Below are 25,661 nucleotides of genomic sequence, written 5' to 3'. Positions count from 1 at the left end.
TGCTATTGTAATGTTTTTAAGCGTTGTAAATTATCGAATTTGCGGTTCTCGCGAACATCCTTTGCTTGTGTGAAGCGGTTATTTTGCCTGAGGAGTACATCTATCTATATATGTAACTAGTATGTTGTGGCCATCACGAAACTTTCTTCTATATTTTTCCTTTTTTGATCCCTCCCCATGCTTGACGAGAAAGCAATATTCCTAACAAAAACGAAATGACACATGCAAAAACTTGACGACCATCCCAATGTCTGAATTATTGCAAAAGCAAAGCAAAGAGCGAAAATTGAAAGTTATTTTAAAAGCCTTGCTTGAATTAATTACAAATATTTTATTTGTTAACAAACATAAGATGGCAACAGTTAAAAATTTTAAATCATTGAGATAATATTTCCGATCATTTCCATACAATTTTAATCACGAGAAATACGCAGACGACAATCTATTACGATTTATCTTTCTTATTGTTGCATTAATAAAGCTATTTTTATTCGCAAAAAAAAAATAATAAATCAACACCTCTTGGAGCGATTGGCGTCAAAATTGAACCAAAGCCTGTTTACAAATGGATTCACATATATTCCAAATTTCAACCAGAACGTAGCATTGCTTCTTGAGATAGGGCACTCACAATGGAAAAAAAGAACGGGCGATTGCGCTACCCCCTTTTTAGCTATTGACACCAAAATAAAATCAGCTTTTATACCCTTTAAGGGCTACTTGCCGATAAATTTTTCTTTCATTCCGTTCATTATTTCTTGAGATACAGCAGTCACAATGGACGACAAAAAACGTTCTATAGCTCAACCCCCGTTTGAGTTATTGACACCAAAATTGAATCAGCACCTGTTCCTGTTACTGGCAACATATGGACCAAATTTTGTTTGATTCCGCCAGTTACTTCCTGAGGAATAGCAAGCACGCGTAACTCAAAAAACGTCCCATTGCTCCACCCCCCTTGGAGGAATTCGCGCCAAAAACCAATGGGCACAAGTTCACATAGGGGCACATATGTGTACCAAATTTCGTTCGATTTCATGCGGTAGTTTTTGTTGTAGAGCGGCCACAAAAAACTGGTCACACACAGACGTGACACACATACACACACACACACATACACACATACACACACACACACACAGACAGACAGACATTTTCCAAAAATGGTCGAAATGGACTCACACACCTCAAAACGTTCGAATCCGTCAAAATTCGAAATTCGAAAATTTGCACGAATCCAATACTTTCTTCTATATGTTAGATATAGAAGAAAGTAAAAATGAATGTTTGTCTGTATGTCATCCATGAACCTCAAAACTACCCGGCAGATTTGGCTGAAACTTTCACCGTTTGTTATTTTTGGTACTGGGAATGTTTATAGACCAGTTCGAAAAAAATCCGATCGATAGCTCCTTTTTTATTCCAATTTAAGTCACAATCCATTGGATAAATGCGAATAAAATTATCGGCTGCAGAAACTATTTCGCGTGAAAGATCTCATTGATAAGAAGTTAGCTGTTGCCATTTTTTTTTGAGTTTGAACAAATAAATTCTTTCTTTATTGTTTTATGGCTTTTCATGCAACGGGGGGATTTAAAACTTTTTCCATTTGATATTTTTAGCGATGGATTGATCTTGCAAACTGCGTGAGTACAAAATTTGAGTATAGTCACGGCTTCACTTGATACCTGGACCGATTATTATGAAAATTGCTATATATATATATGTATTTTTCCACGGAGAAGGTGCATAATATGCTCATTGAAGCCACTCGCCACCGGTGGCACTGCAGAGTAGCAACTTCTGCCCCGTTCAACCGATTGTCATGAAAATCAGTATAATGATGCATTTTTTTGTTGGCGTAGCAACGCGCGTCGGGTACAGCTAGTTTTTTAATAAAAGTCAAAGCAAATGGATACATTTTATGGAAAATTGAACGTAATTAGATATTTTCTAGGTGAGAAGGCTAAACTTAATTTTGCTTATGTTGTTTATGATTAATATTTATGTTTTTAGACAAAGTATTTTTTCTATAATTTAAAAGTAAATCTCATTTATTTGTAACTAGTGGTACCCGCACTGCTTTGCCCGTAGTTGAAAATTAAAAGGTCATTCGGTTCGCCGGTGTATTTACAAATAATGTATGGTGAATTTTCTCGCCAATTGGCTTGTGCCCATGTTACGGTACCACGTTATGATAATTTCGTAATTTACTCGTCCATCTTATGATAATTTTGTTCTTAAAAATGGAATAGAAAAAGAACCACATCGAATTTTTGAAAAATCGCTTCGAGGTGCACACCCGCATGCTACAAACTAACTCTGTGCCCAGTTTCATGAAAATCGGCCGAACGGTCTAGGCGCTATGCGCGTCACAGTGATCCTGACAGACAAAGATCCGGACAGAGTCCTTACAGACAGAGAGACTTTCAGCTTTATTATTAGTGAAGATTATAAATCTGCTAATTTTATTAAATTTTGCTCAAATAAAATTACGCGCTCAAAACTATTATGATATTTGTTTGGTGTGTCTATATACTCTCAAATAATGATATAACATAAACGTTTGCAACTTTTTTTTTTTTGAATTGCGACATTTTTAAGCCAGAATTTATTTTCCGTGTATCCGCCACACCGTTTCAGTTATATAACCTGCCTGTGAGCCAATGTGGTAGAAAGAAAAAAAATACTAATTAAAAATTTTAAATAAAAAATCAATATCATTAAATCAATAATCATCATCATTGAATCAATGATAATCATTATTAAATCAATAATCATTTCGTTAATGTTTTAGTTGCTTTGCTGTCGTCGCCGACGAATTCAAAGTAGTTTGTAAATACAGTACACTCCCGATTATCCGTGTGCGGATTATCTGGTTTGCGGATTATCCGTGCATCATTTCGGAATCACACTTTTCTAAAACTTCGATTATATCGATAACATCATTGAGGAAGGAAAAGAAATCGAAGGTTTCGAATCAGTTGACGCTGAAAATGTCGAAGAGTGGTTTAAAAGCGACGAATGTGAATCAGGATTTCCATGTCTAACTGACGAAAATATCATTGAACTTGTTACTGAATCAAACGCAAGTGATGATACCGAAAACGAAGATGAAGAACATGAAGATTATACAATGTCACATTCCACAGCTCTGAAATCTGTGGAACATTCATTAGATTACATGAGTGAAAGAAGTTACGATTACGGAGAAATAATTGCAGTAAGAAAAATTCGTACGGACATACGCAACAATTTAAACAAACAAAGAAAACAAAAATGTATCACCGATTTTTTTTAAGCAATAAATTTCGAAGAAAAATTCCTGGTTTGTGTGAGTATTTAGTTTTTTCTAATTTCCCATCAAATAGTTACCCTGCATATTCCTTAAATCATTTTTCGGATTATCCATGTTTTTCGATTATCCGTGCTACGCCGCCCGGTGATTAACACGGATAATCGGGAGTATACTGTAATTATTTAAAAAATCTGATAAAAAGAAATGTACTAGTGAGATTAAGATATATTGATACTTTACAAATGAATTTTTTTTCTGGAGTTGCAGACATTTTGTACGGATTTCTCTCAAAACATGACAAGAAGATTAATGACTTGACAAAGACTTTTAATAAAATGTTTATGCTTTTGTGTACGCTTACTAAAAATATCAGGCACAAAGAAGAGTATAGGTATTGAACTTGTACGTCATAAATTACGAAATGTCAATACTTTTTTAAACAATGTTTACTTTGATCAATATTGAAAATATTTTGAAAGTATACTTTGATACACAAAGAACTATTATAAAATTTATATCGAGACAATAATTCATTCGTCAATAGCAGTTTTAGTCCGGGTTTAAAGTGCGTTATATCAGCAAGAAATCGTTACACAAAGAAAGGAAACAATGACATTTCAAGAAATAAATATTTATATATTACTTCTTAAAGATATTTTTTGTGACAAAAGAGTAATTCCCTTAATAATTTGTCAAACTTCATAAGTTAGACATCATTTTAATGATATTTTTCACCACTTTCGGTGAAAAGTAAAGAGGCAACTAAAGTGTTCATTGTTTTGTCAAAAAAAAATCTTCTTTTACTTCTTTTTACAACAAAGGAAGTATTGTATTCGCGAAAAAAATTTCATTCAAAAATCGGCCTTAATTTCCATTTTGCTTGCACCCCGAATGAATATTAATTTTTTTTTTCAACCCGACCACACGTGGATGCATGCCTACACTGTTATAACCAGAGGTTCCAGACGAGTGAATATATTCCCCCTAAGGTGAAAGCATGGTGACCAAGGGTGCCATACTGGCCAGGAAGGTAAAGCAGAGGTGCGAAAGTAGCAGACAGTCGTAGACAGGGGTGCCAAAACAGCAAGCAATCGCTAAATGACTTGCTGGCGCATGCGCTTCCGGCATACATTCACCATTCAACCACTTCAATATGGCGGACGAATGATAGGTTGCACTACGCGTGGCTTCTACGTCTTTCACATTGAATGAAGTACACTATTGGATTAAATCTCAACTTTTGTAGGATAATTCTTTAAAATAACAAGTAAGTACAGCTTTTGATCACTTTGTAGCTTTTAGGGCTTTCAAACATAGTTAAAAGTACGTTTAATGGCATTTAGTTACCTTTAGTCCGTTACGATACCGTAGTACCGTTAGTTGTTTATTTTCAGGTTACCGTTACTGTCGTGAAAATTCCATCATTCAAAACGCTACTAAATGTATCTATCATTATTTTCTTGAGTACTCGATAAGCAACATTTAATCACCGAAATAGTAACCGCAATGATATTTGCAATAATCAACAAGTGAGAACCTAAATAAAAATGATTCTTGTGCTTCTTGTAGCGAGCGCAAAAAATAAAAAAGAAATCTCTCTCCGTCTATCTTTTTCTTTTGCTTTGTCGTTCAAGTGTTTGAATCATTTCCTGTTAGCGGTTATTCGATAGTGTTAGGAATTTCTTTAAATTTTTAACTGTCGAAAAATTTTATTCGCATTTTATTTTATTGTTATTTTGATTGAAATTTTGAACGTTTGAGAAACAATTTTGTTTTTCCGTAACTTTAATATCCCAGAATATTTTTGGCTGTTCATGTAAATAATTCATAAGTACATCTACACTTTACTTTCGGTGCGGTTATTTCTCACAAATGATCATTAACTTAACTATGATTATTCAAATAATTACTCGTCTTTAACTTTAAATATATTTGTGACAACTCTTTGATACCAAATAAAGTCTGTAGATATTTATTGTTTTATTCATTTTTAATATTACTTTGTAAAACAAAAAAAAAACAAAAAAAACTCATCAGTACATAGAATTTTTCATTAGTTTTTTACCGCCCCGAGAGTTATTATAATTATTATTTATTTTATTTATTTTTAAGAAAAGGATAAAAATTTCACAGGTCCGCAATGTTTTTCATTTGTTTTTACCGACCCGTGGGTCAAAAGAGGTTGAGAAACACTGATGTAGAGAACGATCAGATGAATTAAAGCCGTGAGCACTTCTTAACTATGTTGAAAACTCTGAAATATGGTCAAATGCTGTAATTACAAGTTTTAATCATTTCCAGTACTGAATTCATGCAATGTAAAAAGTGTGCAAAACGTAGACTATCATGAATCAAAACAAAACTATTAAAAAAAGAAAAATACACAACTGTATTCAAAAACGCACACAATACGGGGGAGGAGGGGGGATCTACAGTAAGGGTGCCATTTCTCTCTCCGACGGTTCATGCTTTTCACCCCGGCTGCCTATTTTTTAAAAGGTGCCTGTTTTTCACCCTATTTAGAGGTGCGATTTCGGCTCCGTATTGGGTGCCGCTGGTGAACAAGCGTTTCACCCCTGAAAGGTGCCGAATGCATCCTGTAGTTTTAACAGTGTAAGAACGTATAGACACCTGAAGAATCCATTTTGACAATCCTCGAGTTAATTACAACGACTTTTCTCGTGACGTCCGTATGTACGTATGTATGTGCGTATGTTAGTATGTATGTATGTATCCCGCATAATTCAAGAACGGTATGGTTCTAGAAAGTTGAAATTTGGCACATAGACTCCAAGTTCAGTCTAGTTGTGCACCTTCTCTTTTTGCTGCATTCGGATGTTCCAAAACGGGGTCTTTTACACCTTTTTGGGGTAAAATCATTGTTAATTTCAATGTAAACACAAGCGGTGCTATAATTTGGCAAACACTTGGCAATATATCGCCAAGCTTTTGGTCGCCAAGTTTTGTCGCCAACGTGGCAACGAATCAGGTGGGTGTTTTTTTTTATCTGGTTTCAATTTGGCCATATTTAGAGAGTTAACCATTTAATCACATTAAAAGTGCCAATATTGGGAAAATTTATATGTATAAAACGTTTTCTTTGCTTCAGTTTGCAACAGAGTTGGAATAAAAGTATTGAAAAGGTTTTTTTGCTCACTCCGAGGCACTATTATCTTTAAATTGGAGTAAAAGGAAGTCATGTGATGCACACATCAGCTCGTTTACTATGCATTGCCTCAATGAATAGCAACCCTTGACGGAGACTCATTTGCTTAGTTGATTAAAGCGTCCTACTAATAGTGCGAAGATCTGTACTTTCGTAAATGAATAAGACTCATACCATTAGAAAACCTTTTTCACTTTGCCACTTTCCAGAGGCATTAACACGTTGAAGTAAATCTTTAGCTGGAATCAAAAGCATCGCAATGTTTCAATTAGAAATAAGTGAGCAAAAATTATCTAGTTTTTCAAATTAAATCTTAATTGAGGCAGTAAGAAGCAAAGGGATGTAAGTGACAAAATTAAACATTTGGAGATATGCAGTACAAATAATAAGGTAACCTCTCCTCCCTTTTGGGGCAAGAGATGGTACTAATAGCTCTAGACAGTACTGCTATGCATGGTTTAGAGAAACTTTTCAATGAAAGCCTACCTACGATCTGAACTTTAAACGCGTTTTATACAAAACTTGAAAATGTTCACTTTCACCCCTTTGCTTCTCACTGCCTCAGTTGTAAGCCAAATTTTATAAAGCAAGCAATATGTTAATAAAGTATGACCGCGAAGAGTTGAACCACCGCCCTGCCTTTTTTCAGAAGTTTCAGTTTTCGTGGAAAGTAATGAAGAAAGGACACTTGAAGATCGGAATTTTGAAAGTGCGTTATTGGCTCTAGAGCTGAATGCGTCAACTTGGAATTTGATTTTCTGTGACTAGGCAAATGTATCATTGGACAGGTGACATTCTACGTAAGTGGATGGATCTTGGTTTTACTTCTTTCAGCAGCCATTGGTTTGAGACAGCAACGCCGTCTGCAGTTAATTTCAATTGAAAATTGCTGAGAGCAGAATTGCCGTAAAGATTGCAAAGCTTGTCATTTTTACTTGCACGCCAACTCAATGCAGTTATTACTGCAATTTAAATATATCAATCAATCTTTGAGACCTATTAGCTAGACAGTCAGACTTTTCTCTCCACTGAATATGATTAAACGTCCCACTAGAGATAATATCACTAAACTTGTTATAATAAGCAAATTTTTTTTTTCGAAAATTACTAAATTAACTCAAATCAGTACGAATCATATGAACAACGAAATTAAAGAGTCAAAATCATTTTTTCCAGCAAAATAAAAATGTAAATGATTTTAAACTGCGTGAAAATGTGCCACTCTTTATAATACACTAAATATTCGCTTTTGCTTTTGATTAATTGCAGAGCCCCTGCAATTAATCAAAACATAGTACAATAAATTATAGTCATTTAACAACGTGGCATACTTGGAGCGGCAGTCCGACACCGCTTCAGAGGAACTATAAATGGATGCGTCAATTGCCAAATCGATTAACTCCACTTTAAAAAAAAAAAAATCTTCATTTCTGCTTCATTCGTGCTTTATCAATGCTTTGCATGTGAATTTATACTGAAGTATTGGTTCAGTACATTTCTGACCATGTGATGGCAGAAAATGTAACACGATGGCCTATTTACTCCTATGGATATATATATAACTCCATCTTCTTCATAACTGTTCTCTACTTTTTGTTTTATGGAGTTAGTCGATTTGGCAAGTGAGGCGTAATTTTCATTTGAAGAATTGTTTTTTGCTGAAATTTAAATATAAGTCTACTTATTTAAAAAGGATTTTTTTTTTGTCTTATTCCCCCTTATCACCCGGATTATCTGACTTCTCATCTATCCGAATTGCTTTTGGTCCCAGTTATTCGAATAAACGAGGTCGTACTGAACACAAAGGTGTTACTAAAATATTAATAGTGAGTTATGCTGCAATTAGTGTGATTGCCGTAAATTGAACGCTACTAGAATCATAGTACTGGTGTTATAGTACTGATGTTTAAGGTAGTGACTCCACGATCACGTGTGGGACAATTTGGACAGTATTTTCCTAACAGTTTCATATACTTACAAATTTGTAATGCCTAGAAGTTAAAAGTCTGTTACAAAATTAAAGTAATGAAGTAAATGAAGTTGACCTGTCACGTGTGAGGCACGCTTTCGGAATATGCTTTAGACCTCTTTACTCTAGCAATATATCCTTCGAATATGTTGTTGCAAATCTGTTAAATATACACTTTGCTTTCCTACTACTTAATGTTTAGTGTTCGTTTCAAAAAGAAGCAAATAGTGTGCCATTCCAAAGAAAATTAGACATTTTGTCCCACACGTGACAACTCTATCTTTCGTGTCAAAAGTAATATTGAAAAAATGTAATAAACATTTTTTTTTCTCCTAAGAAACCACACATACACGTGCGATTCCTTAGGAAAAAAAAACTTTGCCTTTTACACGTTTTGAGATGTAATATAAATGCGTAACGTACGGGACAAAATATCTGCTTTTTCGTGGAATGACCCTGATGAATTTACCTTGTTGGCCTCTTCTGTCTTGTGTGTGCTTCCTCAAACATATTGCGACAGTAAATATGACAATAATTAGCACCAGAGAAGAAACAACAACAGGAATAATCAGTGTCACGTTCCTGTGAAATGGAAGTTCAGCGTCACGGCGAACCAGAGCTGGAAGGGATGTTGTCTCTGAAAAAAAAAAAAAAAAATGGAGCCCATTAAATTTAGCATCATAAAATGTAATTGATTGGATTTGAGCTCACTCACAAATGAACTTGATTGTACTGGAGTTAATTTTCTAGTTTCCAGAACATTACATAATTTCAGAAGATTAGTGTTATGTGTAGGGGAGAGAGAGCAGTAAAGAATGGGGTATGTGTTAATTGGATATCTGCAGTTTCTTCAAATGTACGAGTACTTTTTGAAAGATTTTTGTTACCATTGAATAGCTACGGTGATTTAAGTGATCTGACAAAATTATTGCTCATTTTCATCTCAGATAACAGTTAGCAAGAATAGGCTTGAAAAGTAATTTCGCGTTTTCTGTCTTAAGTTACGGAATCATTACTCGTAGAAAGTCTCCTTTAACCTTCGGTTGCTCAGAGAGTAAAAAATAATTTGATTATTCCTCTAATAACTCTAAGTTGCATTTTGATATGACTTTGAATCTACCGTTTTGACTTCCTTTTACAAAAAAGGAAGTATTGTATTCGCGAAAAAAATTTCACTCAAAAATCGGCCTTAATTTCTATTTTGCTCACCCCCGAATTAATGTTCTTTTTTTTTTCAACCCGACCACACGCGGATAAGTGCCTAGGAACGTACAGACACCCGAAATATCCATTTTGACGATCCCCGAGTTAATTACAACGATATTTCTCGTGACGTCTGTATGCACGTATGTATGTGCGTATGTGTGTATGTATCTCGCATAACTCAAAAACGGTATGTCCTAGAAAGTTTAAATTTGGTACGTGGACTCCTGGTGGGGTCTACTTGTGCACCTTCGATTTTGGTTGCATTCGGATGTTCCTAAGGGGTTTTTTTGCCGCTCCTTTTTGGGGGGAAATCATTGTTAATTTTAATGTAAACTCAAGTGGTGTTATAATCTGGCGGACACTTGGCGATGTATCGCCAGTCTTTTGGTCGCCTTGTCGCCAACTTGGCGACAAATTTGGCGACCTTTTTTTAAAATTGGAGTTCGATTTGGCCACTGTTGATGACATTTAGAGAGTAAACTATTGAATCACATTAAAACTGCCAATAATGGGAAAATGACATTAAATTGGAGTAAAAGGAAGTCATGTGATGCACACATCAACTCGTTAAAATTACTTTCATGTTTCAAAGCATTGTTGTCATTGAATAGGACACATGGCTTGATAATGAATGGTACACACTTGTGTTTCTCCTACGCATAAGAGTTATAACATTTTTTAAAGTTTAGTTGTCTCTGTCATAAAGTTTAGTAGTTCTTTGTGAGTCTTTCGATCGTTAATTAAATCATTCGACAATATTTTGGTTCTAATAAAAAAACAACTAATAATAACTGTAACTATAAATGCCAAATATAGAAATTGTCTTTACAATTTCAGTGTTATGATGCACAAATAACGTTTTATTATGTAATCACTTTGAGTGATGTGTTTCAAATTCGTTGAAAAAAAATTAAATAGATAGATCTTTTTATCATATTAATTCGAGCCTAAAACTTCTTTTATGGGAAAACATGGTAGTATTTCAAGTCATTTATCTTTTAAGCATAATTATACTGTAAATAATTTTAGTTCTTACTTCCATATATGCAAAGCTAATAGGAAAAAATTCTTCTGAAATGAGTTGCAGGTTTTATTTCTGGCAATAAGTTCAGTAAGCTCTGCATATAGTGTTTTTTTTTTCTCATTAAGCTATCAAAAAAAATATCTCTTTTCATTAAATCGTATCAATATTCATCATATGAATAAGTATATATACTTTTTGCTAGATATTTTCTGCAATTTAAAATAGTGTAACATTCATTATCACCCGAGCCCCATTAAGCCTCCATAGGCAGTGAAAATAACTACTTTGGTTTTTTTGAATTATTTCTCACTGAAGAATTGTTTTTTCAGTATTTTAAACTTTTTTCAATGTTGCTGATTACGTATTGAAACTATTTTGATTATTTAAACAGGTAAAAAAAAAGTAAGAAGAAAATTCCCCCTCAAAGTGATTAATTCCAAAAGAATCAGCATCAATTCTCATGAGAGCTCATAACAAGTAACAATTTTATTTTGTTTTTATGCATTATATTTTCCGCATGAACGACCACAGAAATTGTTTTCATACGTATAGTCAGACGGCGTTTCTTTTTCAAAAAATAGCCAAAATGGGTTCAACCAATAAGTACACCTTAAAACGTGGGAAAAAAATCTCAATTATCTTTAATCCAATATTTATTCTTATTTTGAAGTACAAAAAAGGAAAACGCAGTAAGATCAACAAGAAACAACTTTTTCTTTTCTTTTCTTTCTTTCTTTTTTTTTTTTTTTTTTGTATATATACAGATTTTTCAAAATACTGCATTAATTAGGAATTTATCAGAAAAAAAAAGGTGTAGTACAATTTTCGAAGCAATAAAGCTCAATATGAAAAGATATAAATTTATTCATTAGATCCCATGCTTTAAAATTTGATAGCAGTTGTAATGCAGTAGCATTTTGTTGTAACACGCACAATAAATTTTCTGGAATGTATCGAGTACATGTTATGGACAGTTACAATAGCAATATAGAACAACTTAGCTTCATAATTTGGTGAAATTCTCAATCAATAAGGACAAATTTTATCATGGAAGACTCTGAAACATTAAATTTTTTTTTGAGCAATCACGATTGCTTATTGTTCTCACTTGACTGTTTTGATGTCCTATCATTTTATTTTCCCACCGCCACCCTCTGCAGCATCACCGTCGACCGACTCCTCACGATGCTGCTCCTCTAGCGAAAACCGTCCCCAGGTTGCGTCCGTATGCTACACACACGCGCATACATACGCAACTACATACACACACACATGCGCACACAAAATACATACATCTACATACACCTACATACACAAACACATACACACACACATGCGCACACACAAATACATACACCTACAGACATATACAAATACATACACACACACACACACAAACACACACTCAAACACATGCACCCACACACACACGATACATACAGACACCTACACATATACACACATACACACAACTACCCACACATTCATGCCTGCACACAGACACAAACACATATGCCTACACACAGACACAAACACACACGCCTACATACACATACTCGTGATTGCGAAAAACAGTTTGAATCCCAGATGTCAAAATTCAAATTAATTTTATTTTTTATTACGTTTAATCAGCAATGACTTACCCGATGCAGAAGCCCTTGGCAACGTTCTGAACTTGTATTCTCCTTGAGTCACCCCAGCTTCTGTGTGTGCTGTCACCTTCACATCGTACTCCCTGTCTGGTATGAGTTGTCCCAATATAGTTCTTTCACGTGTTGATGGAATACTTTCCGGTACAGCAGTCCATTGTCCTTGATATGTGTGCTTGTACTGCACGTTGAAAAATTTGATTGGACAACCTCCGCTTGACCATCCATCAAGATGTAGAATCACAAATGTTGAGTTTAGAGTAATGAAAGATTCTTGAGGTGCTGGAATTGGTGCTGGAATGAAACAGGAAACAATACTTTTAAGTGGAAGGAAACTTCATTTCATTTTATTGCTGCTATTTTCCAATTAAATAGCTTTTATCATGTAATTTCTATGTAGCGGAAAGATGCATCCAGATAGTAGTTTACACATAAGAGGAAACAATAAAAAATATATTATATCTCTTTGATAAATGTTTGCATCATTTTCGTTTATCTCACGATCGTTATATTTTTGCAAAAGTTGCGAATACTAAAAAGTTACGAATTGCGTTACTTATTTCTATTTGCTAGTGTCTTTCCAAAATCGTTTATGAATTTTCCTGCATAATAAATATAAATACAAGCTAATGACATTTTTTTGAAACAACCGTCAACGTTTTACAATTGAGGCAGTGAGAAGTTAAGAGATGCATATGGACATTTTCAAGTTTTGAGTAAAACGCGTTTAGAGATAGCGTCCTAAGTAGGCTTACATTGAATTCGTTTTTTAAATCATGCTGTACAGCAGCATCTACCAGGGCCACTAGAACTATAATCCCAAGACAAAGGAGAGGTTCCCCTACTATTTATACTGCTTACCTCCAAATGTTTTATTTTGCCACTTACATCCCTTTGCTTCTCAATGCCTCAATTGTACTAATCATCCCAACAAAAAAAAAAAAAAAAAAAAGTAAAATCTGTGACCTACTTCCCCCAATTAATTCTAATTTGAATTCCGAAACTTTGAATTCAAATTATGTTTTTCGCAATCACGAGTTGCGACAAGACCCTACTGAATAGAGTTATTGTTTCTAGAAACGGCTCCCCCCCCCCAAGCATGTCCCTCCTCCTGGGTGGTTACGTGTGTATAGTTGTGTGTGTAGGCTTACGTGTGTGCACGTAGGCGTGTGTATGTGTGTAAAGGCGTGCGCACGTAGGGGAGTGTATATGACATGGACGCCACCGCCCAGCAAAAGTGGATTCCGGTGGACAGTGCTCAGGACCAGCCGCTCCGCCGCCGGTGGACGGTGGTGCTGCAGCCCTGGTCCAAGCTGAAAAAGGAACCGTAACGTCAAGGACAGTCAAAGGAAAGCAATAAGCAATCGTGATTGCTCAAAAAATAATTTGAATTTTGACATCTTGAATTAAAATTATGTTTTTCGCAATCACGAGTGTGTGTATGTAGGCGTGTGTGTTTGTGTGTGGGGGGTATGTGTGTTTGTGTCTGTGTGCTGACATAAGAGTGTGGGTAGTTGTGTGTATGAATGTGTGTGGGGGGGGGTATGTTTATGTGTGTGTAGGCATATGTGTTTGTTTCTGTGTGCAGGCATGAATGTGTGGGTAGTTGTGTGTATGTGTGTGTATGTTTTTGTGCGTGTGTATGTGTAGGTGTCTGTATGTATGCGTGTGTGTATGTGTTTGTGTATGTGTGTAGGTGTATGTATGTGTGTGTGTTTGTGCGTGTGTGTGTAGTTGTGTATGTATGCGCGTGTGTGTAGGACATGGATGCAACCTGGAGACGGCTTTCGCTATAGGAGCAGCATCGTGAGGACCCGGTCGACGGTGATGGTGCGGAGGGTGGCGGTGGGAAAATAAAATGATAGCACGCCAAAAACAGTCAAATGAAAGCAATAAGAAATCGTGATTGCTCAAAAAAAAAAAAAAAAAAAAAAAAACAGGAAACACAAGGATAACATATACTTGTGTTTGCAATGAAATAAATTAATAATTAGAGTGTGAAAAGTGTAGAGAATTGTAAAAGAATTAGCACACAGCAATCTTAACCACAAAGTTATATCCCATGTTCTAACATTATACGAAATGCCACGTTAATGTCAGCAAAATTTTGCAGGAGATGTGGAATGGAGTTAAAGTTTCGAATTTAAAAAGCCTTGCAGGGTCAGAAATAGCTCCTTTGCACAGTATAGAGCGTTCTGTTAGAGTTCGAGAACTTATAAGTTTTCCTTTCATGTCCTGGAAACATATAAAAAGTTGGATTTAATGCATGCGTTGTATTTCTGTTAAATCATGCAAATCTAGTTGTAACTTTGTTGTAATAAAACAGACGTGCTTCTTAGGCAATTACTGCTTAGCTTCGAATGCTCACGACCTTTTCAGGATTGAAAAACTTGCTCTATATTGTTTTAAAAAATTATACATATGCAGCAATTTGTATGTCTCAACGGCGTTGATTGTAGTGATTTTAAAGATTTAAAGCACTGTAAAAGTACTGATTGTCGAGATTTTCGCGAGCCCGTCGTGATCACGTCAATTTAAACCTCGTAAAATACTTCAACATTACATGATTTGTCAGCTTGCGACTACATTCGTATAAATTCACTAAATCGTCTGCTTCAGAAACCATGGATATCTTCATTTTAACAAAAATAACGGCTAACGAAAAATTAAGTACTCTTACAGTAAACTTATTTAAATAAGTAATTAATACACAAAGATGAAACTTCATTTTCTTTTAAACTCTGGGAGAACGTCCTGTGTCGCATGAGTGAGCCTTTTCTGAGCCTGCTATTCTATGTCATTTAGAACCGTCAGTGTGTCAACCTCTTGCAAGTTTGTACCAACAATAATGGAACCTAGAGCCGCTATATAGAAAGGCCGACGCATCAGCTTAAGTTCAGCCATTTTGGATCGGATTTTTCATTGTTGCGGAGCTAGGGTTACCACAGCAAAGTCTCGGGTTTCGCCAAATTTGCCGTAAATAATGTTTTATTTAATAAACATTTCACGTGCAGCTAATAATCGCTCGACGTGAACAATCACCAAACGCGATTACTCACCAGAAAAGACAACCATTCAAATTCGCGCTCCGATCCAAAATGGCTGATCTTAAGCTGATGCGCCGGCTCGTATATATAGGGGCTTCAATGGAACCGATAGTACTACACATTTTCTACATCGGATAATTAAAAATATGGTGTATCATAAAGAAAAGCAGTAGTGCCAGTGATCAAAATAATCTGCATTCAAAATTAAAATGTTTTTCTAAATATTTTACAGTCACGTTGCCTTTAGATCACCAGTAGAAACGTGTAATTTTATGCTGCACTGTAAAAAAAAAGAGAAGAAAAAAAGAAATCCCCAAACGTCACTGATTATTTCCGTAGAACGTTTCGAGATTTCACAGGTTTTCACCAATTTCCTCTGAAAATTCATCAAAATGTTTCCTATATTACTACAAAATGCACGAATACAGACTTCCCACTGTTGTGAAAAATATGTTTAGCTACTAGTTTAAAGATTAACTGAACGTATTTATGAAATGAGTCGGCTTCAGCTCGATTACGATGCGTTAAGATTGACTACGCTCCCAGTGAGAGCAAATAAATACAAATACAAAAGTGACGACCAGCAACAGGCTCTGGGCCCAGCTAGACTGGTTCTAGTCAATTTACAATCCCCAGTGAAGATCAATGGCCCTCTTAAAACTGTCTACTCCCTTGCTCATTACTACCTCTTCCGGTAAGCTGTTCCAAGGTTCCACTACCGTGCTAAAATAATAATTTTTCCTAATATCCATGTTAGCCTGATATTTAAATAGCTTAAAACAATGACCCCTTGTCCTGTTTTCAGTGCTAAACTTCAGCCCCGTAACATCTTTCGTTTTAATAAATTTAAACAGCTGAATCATGTCCCCCTCGGTTTCTTCTTTGCTCAAGACTGTACATTTTAAGCCTTCTAAGCCTGAAATCATAATCTAAGTGGGAAAGTCCACTTATTAGCCTTGTAGCCCGCCTTTGAACCCTTTCCAATACATTAATGTCTTTCTTAAGATAAGGAGACCAAAACTGAACAGCATACTCCAAATGGGGTCTTACCAAACTTCTATATAAGGGCAGAAGAACTTCTTTAGATTTGTTTGAAATAGATCTATTGATAAACCCAAGCATCTTATTGGCTTTGTTGCTAGCAATGTAATAGTTGCAATAAGTCTCTGGATTGCGCAGCTATGCAAGAATTGCAGGTAAATGCCATAATTAGTACTTACTTGCAACTCTTTCTTAGCTTTGGAGATGGTTGTAATAATGCTTTTGGAGCTTTCTTGGTAAATCAGGAAGATGCCAAGCTATCACTTAAAACCTATTTAAGTTTTCTTTGAAGCTTCTAAAAACATGACATGATAATTACTACCTTTTAGCGGAAACGCTCCTGATTTTTGCAGGATATGTTACTGGCAAAAATTGGGCACATTAGCTGCCCATTATTTTCCGGCAATATTTATGAATGTTTTTACAGTGTAATGATTAATTTATTCAATTACTAGCTGTACCCGACGCGCGTTGCCACGCCAACAAAAAAATACATCATTATACTAATTTTCATGACAATCGGTTGAACGGGGCAGAAGTTACTACTCTGCAGTGCCACCTGGTGGCGCGTGGCTTCAATGAGCATATTATGCACCTTCTCCGTGGAAAAATACATATATATAGCAATTTTCATAATAATCGGTCCAGGTATCAAGTGAAGCCGTGACTATACTCAAATTTTGTACTCACGCAGTTTGCAAGATCAATCAATCGCTAAAAATATCAAATAGAAAAAGTTTTAAATCCCCCCGTTGCATGAAAAGCCATAAAACAATAAAGAAAGAATTTATTTGTTCAAACTCAAGAAAAATGGCAACAGCTAACTTCTTATCAATGAGATCTTTCACGCGAATTAATTTCCGCAGCCGATAATTTTATTCATATTTATCCAATGGATGGTGACTTAAATTGGAATAAAAAAGGAACTATCGATCGGATTTTTTTCGAACTGGTCTATAAACATTCCCAGTACCAAAAATAACAAACGGTGAAAGTTTTAGCCAAATCTGCCGGGTAGTTTTTGAGTTCATGGATGACATACAGACAAACATGCATTTATATATATATATAGATTATGAAGAAATTACCTGCTCCCTTCGTTCTTGTCGTAACTGATCTACTAGGTTCTCCGGTTCCAAGGCTATTGGCCGCTGTCAGGTACATTTGATATCGTGTTCCACATCTAACGTTTTCTAAGGTGTATCTGTCAGTCGTGCTTCGCAATTTTTTACTCTGCCACATACCGTCATCGGGTTTGAAATGCAATGTATACTCTAAAACATTAAGACAAAATATTAATTTTTAGAAAAGAAACTGACAGCTTTAGTACATCACATAAAATGACACATTTAAAGAGAAGAGATGATCTAGCGCAAAATCTTTGTCAGTTTAAAAAAAGGGGCCGTGGTAGCCCGATCGGTAGAGTGTCGGATTCGGGGCCGGAGGGTCCTGAGTTTGAACCTCGATGGTCGAAGACCCACCGTCGTCATTAAAGGGGACTGGGCGACGATAAATATGCTCGTGGTCTCAATGTCCTATAAGTGAAACGATACCTCTGAGGGTGGTAGCACCAGGTAGCTATTAGCTCCTAGACTAGTTCTAAATTCTCATTAACTGTTCGATCCGGTGATGGTGCTGCCATCTATCGGTATATAAAATAATGGAGGCAAGGCACTTAGTATGCAGTCCTCGACATAAATACAGTTGTAGTCAGTTGTGACTCTGAATAGGAATAGGAATAGGAATAGCTTTAAAAAAAACTACGCAATGCACGCCTTGTGAAAAAAACGACTCAAAAGTTTTTAAATATGTGGTACAGTCGAGCCCGCTTATTTAAATGTCAGTTAAAAGAATATCCCGCTTAATCTAAATCATTTTCAATGTACCAAACCAATGTATGTGTTATTTTGATCCCGGTTAATAGAATATCCCGCTTATTAGAGTATTTTTTCGTGGCAAAATGGCTATTCCATTAAGCGGGTTCGACTGTACACTGTGAAAAAATTCTGAAACATTACTGAGTATTTTCGTGTAATGTTTCGGGATTCCAAGGGTTTTCATACACTTCCTGGAAATATCAAGTATCATTGTCAAAAAGTTTCCTGAATTGCTACAAGCTGTCCAAATTCAGACTTCTCTCTTTTGTAAAAAATATTTTTAGCTCCCAGTTTTAAGATTAACTGGGACTATTTATAAAGTGTATAGGTTTCAGCTCGATAATGGCTCGTCCATGCTGATTAACTTCCCAAAGAGAGCGAATAAGTATGGACAACGTAGCTTTGCAGGAATTGCAATCACGTGAGGAAGGTGCTGACCTGTTATTTTATCTCTACTTAAGATTACTCTGAAGTTTCAGAGTAATCTTAAGTAGAGATAAAAAAAACTGTCTTTAAATGGGAAGATTTGGGCCGTGGTAGCCCGATCGGTAGAAAGTCGGATTCGGGGCCGGAGGGTCCTGAGTTCGAACCTCGATGGTCGAAGACCCACCGTCGTCATCAAAGGGGACTGGGCGACGTTCAATATGCTCGTGGTCTCAATATAATCCAAGTGAAACGATACCTCTGGGGGTGCTAGCACCAGGTAGCTATTAGCCCCTGGTCTAGTTCTAAATTCTCATTAACCGTTCGATCTGGTGATGGTGCTGCCATCTATCGGTATAAAAAATAATGGAGGCAAGGCACAGGGGCGGCATCTCAGCATTTCATTTGGGGGGGTCGAGATTCTTAAATATGTACTACCACAGTGCGGTACCAAGCAAACATTAGCTAACAGGAAGTGGTCATAAAATCGGTTTAATATGAATAAAAATTAGTGTTTAGAAATAATTAAATTTTGATTCACTTTCTAATAAGTTATACAAAAGATCTCGATACTAAAGTTTTTATACCTTTTGGAAAAGTTTTGATGCATGATTTTTGGAATTCGGAAGAGCAGGGAATCGTGTTATTAATCTATCAGGTCCCAGTGTCGTGCTGTTTTGCCAGTACAGCTAAATATAAAAGATGGTGGAAAAGCTCATGCCCTTTAGCATGTATGACTTCGTTTGAATATTTTTCCCATTGTGCTTCGAAAATAATTCTCTAACCTCCTGAGACATAAAAAATCTTTCTCTACTAGCTGAGATAATTGAAGTAACAAAGTGATGTATGAAAACACTTTTTATATCTTGCTCTTGGGGCCGTGGTAGCCCGATCGGTAGAGTGTCGGATTCGGGGCCGGAGGGTCCTGAGTTCGATCCTCGATGGTCGAAGACCCACCGTCGTCATTAAAGGGGACTGGGCGACGTTAAATAGGCTCGTGGTCTCAATGTCCTCCAAGTGAAACGATACCTCTGGGGGTGCTAGCACCAGGTAGCTATTAGCTCCTGCACTAGTTCTAAATTCTCATTAACTGTTCGATCCGGTGATGGCGCTGCCATCTATCGGTATATAAAATAATGGAGGCAAGGCACTTAGTATGCAGTCCTCGACATAAATACAGTTGTAGTCAGTTGTGACTCTGAATAGGAATAGGAATATCTTGCTCTTCAAAATCACCCAGGGCAACTTCAAAAATCGTGAGTTGCTTAATTTTTCATAAGTGAATAATCTAATCTCGTTGGCGCTCTCAGCTTCAATAAGATGTCATCTGCCTCCAGCCCTGTTATTCACTATTCAAGACTGATGAGTCCATAACAAGGACGAAACTGCAGTCTCTGGATGTGATAACTAGTCTGTCGCTATATTGCTTGTAATTTTTCATGCCTCGTGCTAAAAATTTTACTCATAACTGAAACATTTTATTTTTCATTTCAAAAATCCAATCCAGATAATATAGAGGCAACCATACAGAAAAATAATTATCATTAAATCTTGTGTTAATTTCATTCGAAACTGAATCTATTACTTCATACAAAATTAAAAAATTAATATTTGACTTCACATCATCATGTGGATTTTTGTCTTTTTTTTTTGAAGTTTCACGCTTGATTGAAAAACACATCTACGTAAAATCTATTTTCTGTTTCAATTGTAAATTGAACTATGGTAGTGTGGTGCACAGATCAGTTGTAGATTGAACTGTGGCTTGAATAGTTCGAAAATTAAGGGTAACGGATTGAAGATGTTTTTATAGAGTAAAGTATTTTTAAAAAACTTTCCTCAGTACAAAAAAAATTGAATAAAAAATCAAACGAAGTCGCTAAAGGGCATGAGCTTTTTCATCATTGAAAGAATCGTTTTGTAATAATTCTTCCAGTCGTCAAATCACTGCTTTGAAGTTATAGAGAAATATTTTTATGGTTTTAACTCTTGAAGACCATTTTGTGTCACTCCGAGCTTGCATAATTATACGCATAACAGGTATTTGTTGATTTGTTTTTTTTTTTTAATTCAATAATCACATGCATTTTTAAGAAGTTTTTTTGAAAGCATATAATGCATTGAGCAGCTGAAACGTGTTTCTAGCAGAAGAAAGCGGTGGACACTCATTAAATAAATATGCATTAAAAAATGAGCGTAAAGTGAATGTAAAATATCAAGAAATTTTCTTGTGAAAACCATGCAGCCACACCACTTTGCACGAGCCTCTCATATTGGACATACCATCGTTACACTGGGCACACAAGTATGAAATATTTAGCCTGTATGAGAAAATGTCTTCTTTAGTTAATAAAATTAACCATGGTTTTCTATCAGTTTTCTATGTTCTGAAAAGGCCGGAAAATACTTCAAGAATTCCTAAGTCATTATCCAAATAGCGAAAAACACTTTTTATAGTCTGGGAATGTGTCGAGTTTCATCAAATAGTTACTGAGAACCAGCGAGATTTATTTTAATGAGCATTGATTTCCGACTTACATAAATTGAATTCACCCATTTTCTATCATTCAACGCAAAAAATTTGGGGGTGCAACCGCCCCCTCTTGACCCCCCTATTTGCCGCCCCTGGCAAGGCACTTAGTATGCAGTCCTTGACATAAATACAGTTGTAGTCAGTTGTGACTCGAAATCGAAATGGGAAGATTTTTGGATTTTTCGGGAAGGATACTGATTTTAGCGGAAAACGTTCCAGGTTTGTTTGAGATATGTTACTGGCAGAAATTAAGCACACCAGCTGCCTAAAATTTTCCAGGAACGTTTCTGGATTGTTTTTACAGTGTATTTCATTTGCTTGGCAGTATATTTTTGTATACTTTAGCTATGATTGCTCTGTGAAATAAACTGATCTTTAGAAAACAATTTTGATGAAAGTAATAATTTAACATCAGCTATCGCTAGGTAACAGTGAAATCTGTGCGATGCCTGAATTAACGAAATGCTAATGATATTTGAAACGTTCTGGTTGCACTTCTCATGACATTTCAGCCAATGCTTGAAAAACCATTTTGTTGTCAGGGTCGATAATAAAACAAAAACATATATCCGAAAAAATTATACGGGCAGATATTTTACTTTCTAGAGTATATTAGGCTGAACTTAAAGTTTACAAATTAAAAACTAATGCTGAAAACTGCAAGAATTCTGTTAAAACTTCTTTTTCTCCTTTTCAATGCAGCGGGTTCCTCTTTTTTCCTTTTTTGTTACTAATCGCATTGTTAAATTCAACGAAATCCTCATATATATATATATATATATATATATATATATATATATAAAACAGCCAATAACCGAGTAACGCGCCACGGCATGTCAATTTGCTTATTATGTTTTGGTAATGTTTGACATGCAGAAAAAGGCTTAATTGTGACAAGGCTGAACTCGATCCGGTAACTTAACTGTTTTACTGGTAAGACTATGTCATTTCAGGGGAATGAAGAAACGAAAAAAGGTCAACAATGAAGGAGTTGAGGGTAAATCCAATGGAGTTAGGGTTACAATTTCAACTACCAAAATATCACCAAACAGACAAGGACTTCGTACATATGTAGAAAGGAATTTTCACCTGTCATACCTTGACGAGCAATTTTCTAGTTTTATGATAAACACAGAAATAAAGAACTATTGTTAGGTGTAACTGCTTCAAGAAACCTTTTTGCATTTTATTTTTATGAGATTGGTCGATTTGTCCATTATTTTTTGATTGGAAATTAGTGAACCTCGTTTGTAAAACTCAACTTTTATCATACAGTTGACTCTCTGTTTAACGAAGCTCTATTTAACGACTTTCTTTACTTCTGCACTTTTAAAATCTGAAAAAAATGTGAGGCTATGCTGCCATCTGTGGGCACATTAGAAAGGCTTATGAAAATATTTTCCTTATTAAGTTTATCTTCACCGAAAACGTCAGGTTCATAATCGAGCGTTTTATTTTCTTTCTGTGAATATATATAAACTATCTGCGTCGCCCGGCTTTGCACGGTGTACCCCAAAAATAAAAGTTATGTCAAGTGACGCGTGTTCATCAGCCATGCTTGAACAAAGAATAAATAAATAAAAACAGTAAAATTTTGCGGCAGATTGCAGAAAAATAACCAAAAAGGAAGCATTTTAAATCCCCCACTTACAGGACAAGCCTCAAAACAAAATACAGAATTTTATTTGTTCAAATTCGAGAAACAAAAATGGCAACAGATCTTTCGTCTCAATACGATTTTCTTCACGCTATAAATTTCAATAAAAACATTGTTGCGGAAAGTTGAGATGAAGCACTGAATAATAATTTGAATGGAAGAAAGTCGTCGAAAAATACGGATTTTGTGTCGAAATCTAAGTATTATAATTAATAGTTTTAAACTGATATATATATATCCCCGCTAATTATTATCGGAGGATAATGTTAAATAGCCATACATAAAGACGGGAAGATTACGAATTCATTGATACCTGGTTCGATGGTCAGTGCACTGTCGTTTGGGAGAAGAAACTTGGACATATATACATACATACTACATAGATACATTGGTACATATACATGGATACATACGCTCAGTTTTTAATTATATAGGATGTGTACATGCGTATATATATATATATATATATATATATATATATATATATATATATATATATATATACATTTGTTTTTGGAAATGTTATTAAAAATTTTTGTGCCATTTAAATTAAACGTACACCGTAATTTGTGCACTACACATTTTCCATCACCCCTTTTTGTATTTTAAAATTTAAAACCATTCTTGAAACATTATCGAATGAAAAAAAAATTAATGAAATTGAAACTTCAATTTTTTAGAACTCTATCTCATTTTTGGGGGAAGAGCTAAAAGGGAACATATTCCGAAATTGGCTTAAAATTTACCATAATTAAAAATTAAAAGTATGATTCTTTTGCAGCATTGTGTCACGTGCTGCCATCTGGGTTTTGAATCGTAAGATGTATCTATAAAACGAATTAAATTATTTATTTGCTCATATTCATTCAGAAATAACTTATTTCACCGAAAGTTTTTCTTTTTTTCTGCTGAATACAGTTTAGTACATCCCAGTTTATCTTAGGGTTTGTTTACAACTCAGGGCTTGTTTACAACTTCACGTAAAAACAATTTTAAATTACATCAACATCCAGCTGCATTGGTAATTGTTATGGGGAGGTTTTAATGTAGAAATCTCTTGTAATGTTACTAGGTGTTATGCATTTGTTTCGCGATGATTTAAGGTCCGTAAGAAATGTGACAATATTTTGTTTTGAATATCTTTAAGCAGTTAAAATAATAATTTTAAAAATACTTAGCCAATCAAGGATTGGCAAATACGGTACATCTTTTTCTAGAATGTTCCTTGTTGCTTTACCATGTGTTATTAATAGCAGTCATATTTTGTCTTATAATATTACATTTCTTTATTGACACACTTTTTGCTGTCTTAGCTCTCGCAAGAAAATTTCGTTTCAAAAAGTGTTTTCGTCTACAGACTAGATTCTAGAGTCAGATAAATTTGTGTTTGCAATTCACATACACCTGAATCAGGGTTGGCAGGATTTTGGACACAACGGTAAAAACCACAGTAAACACCATGGTTTTTACCTTTGACCATTTGAGACCAATGATCAAAGATTTTTACCGTATTGACCCAAACTCCTGTATCCAAAACTGTCCGAAAGTGTCCAGAACTACATTTTTAGAGAAACTGTATTTTGTTAGACAATTTCGAAAACAAAGCAAAATGTGTGAAAGTTATGTTTTATGTTAAATATTTATTCAATGAGGGCATTCAAGAATAAATAGGTAATGCAACTTATTCATACAACTGATTCTATTCTATTTTTTTTTTAAGTTACAGAATGTATTGTAATAAAAATGAGAATTGAAAAAAGAAATTTTACAGGTTTTAAAATAGAGGTGCATATATTTAATCATCAATTTATTGTTGTTTGATCTATGTTTAAAAAAAATTTTAAAACATCATGTAAACCAAAAACCATTATTTTTTTTCACCTAAATATTACACATTTAAAAACGTTCCTTTGAGAAAAAAAAAAAGGGAGCTAAAATTAGTTCTCCTGGTATTATTGTAAATTTCCTTTCATAATTATACCAACTCTTGAATAAGGAAGTTTTATGTACTAGAGTTAGTGAAAACTAAAAAATAAATTAAAAAAAAAATTATTTCGAAAAAGAATATTATCAAATAGTACTCCTTAATTCAAATTTATTAATATTTATATGTATGCATTACGCATATTGCAGGAAATACGAATTAATTGGATTACACTTCTTTAGCTTTAGCATACTTTGGGCAGTTTAAGACAGTTTTGGACGATAAAAACCACCTGTCCAGTCCTAAACCAGTTTCGGACAGCACAAAATCCAACCCTGACTAAATGTATGCACCTTTTATATAAATAAGGCAAAGTAGCTGCTTTAGAAGTCTGTCTATGGAAGAAGGGACTTGAATTAGTATTCGCGTTTTTTTGAGCAATCACGATTGCTTATTGTTCTCACTTGACAGTTTTGGGGTCCTATCATTTTATTTTCCCGCCAGCACCCTCCGCAGCACCACCGTCGACCGGCCGCCTCACGATGCTGCTCCTCTAGCGAAAACCGTCTCCATGGTGCGTCCATATCCTACACTTACACGCATACATACACGCACGTACACACACACACACAAACACATACATACGCCTACACACATACACAAACACATACATACGCCGACACACATACACAAACACATACACACACATACATACGCCTACACACATACACAAACACATACACACACAACCACATACACACACTCAAACACATACATACACACGCATACATACAGACACCTACACATACAAACACACTCATGCCTGCACAGAGACAAACACATTTGC

The 25,661-nt window shown here is 35.2% G+C and overlaps 1 protein-coding gene across 1 annotated transcript in view; it reads right to left on the bottom strand.

Moving 5' to 3' along the window:
* The window catches only part of LOC129222416 (cell adhesion molecule Dscam2-like), a gene marked incomplete in the record, with an annotated part of 184,272 nt that overhangs the window by 16,417 nt on the left and 142,194 nt on the right, over positions 1-25,661 (bottom strand). The window contains 3 exon segments of the mRNA XM_054856926.1: positions 8,903-9,070; positions 12,307-12,606; positions 17,489-17,674. Coding sequence (XP_054712901.1) covers positions 8,903-9,070; positions 12,307-12,606; positions 17,489-17,674 — 654 coding nt within the window.

Source organism: Uloborus diversus, chromosome 5, assembly GCF_026930045.1.
Source record: "Uloborus diversus isolate 005 chromosome 5, Udiv.v.3.1, whole genome shotgun sequence".
NCBI lineage: Eukaryota > Metazoa > Arthropoda > Arachnida > Araneae > Uloboridae > Uloborus > Uloborus diversus.
This window is presented reverse-complemented; position numbering and strand designations above follow the sequence as displayed.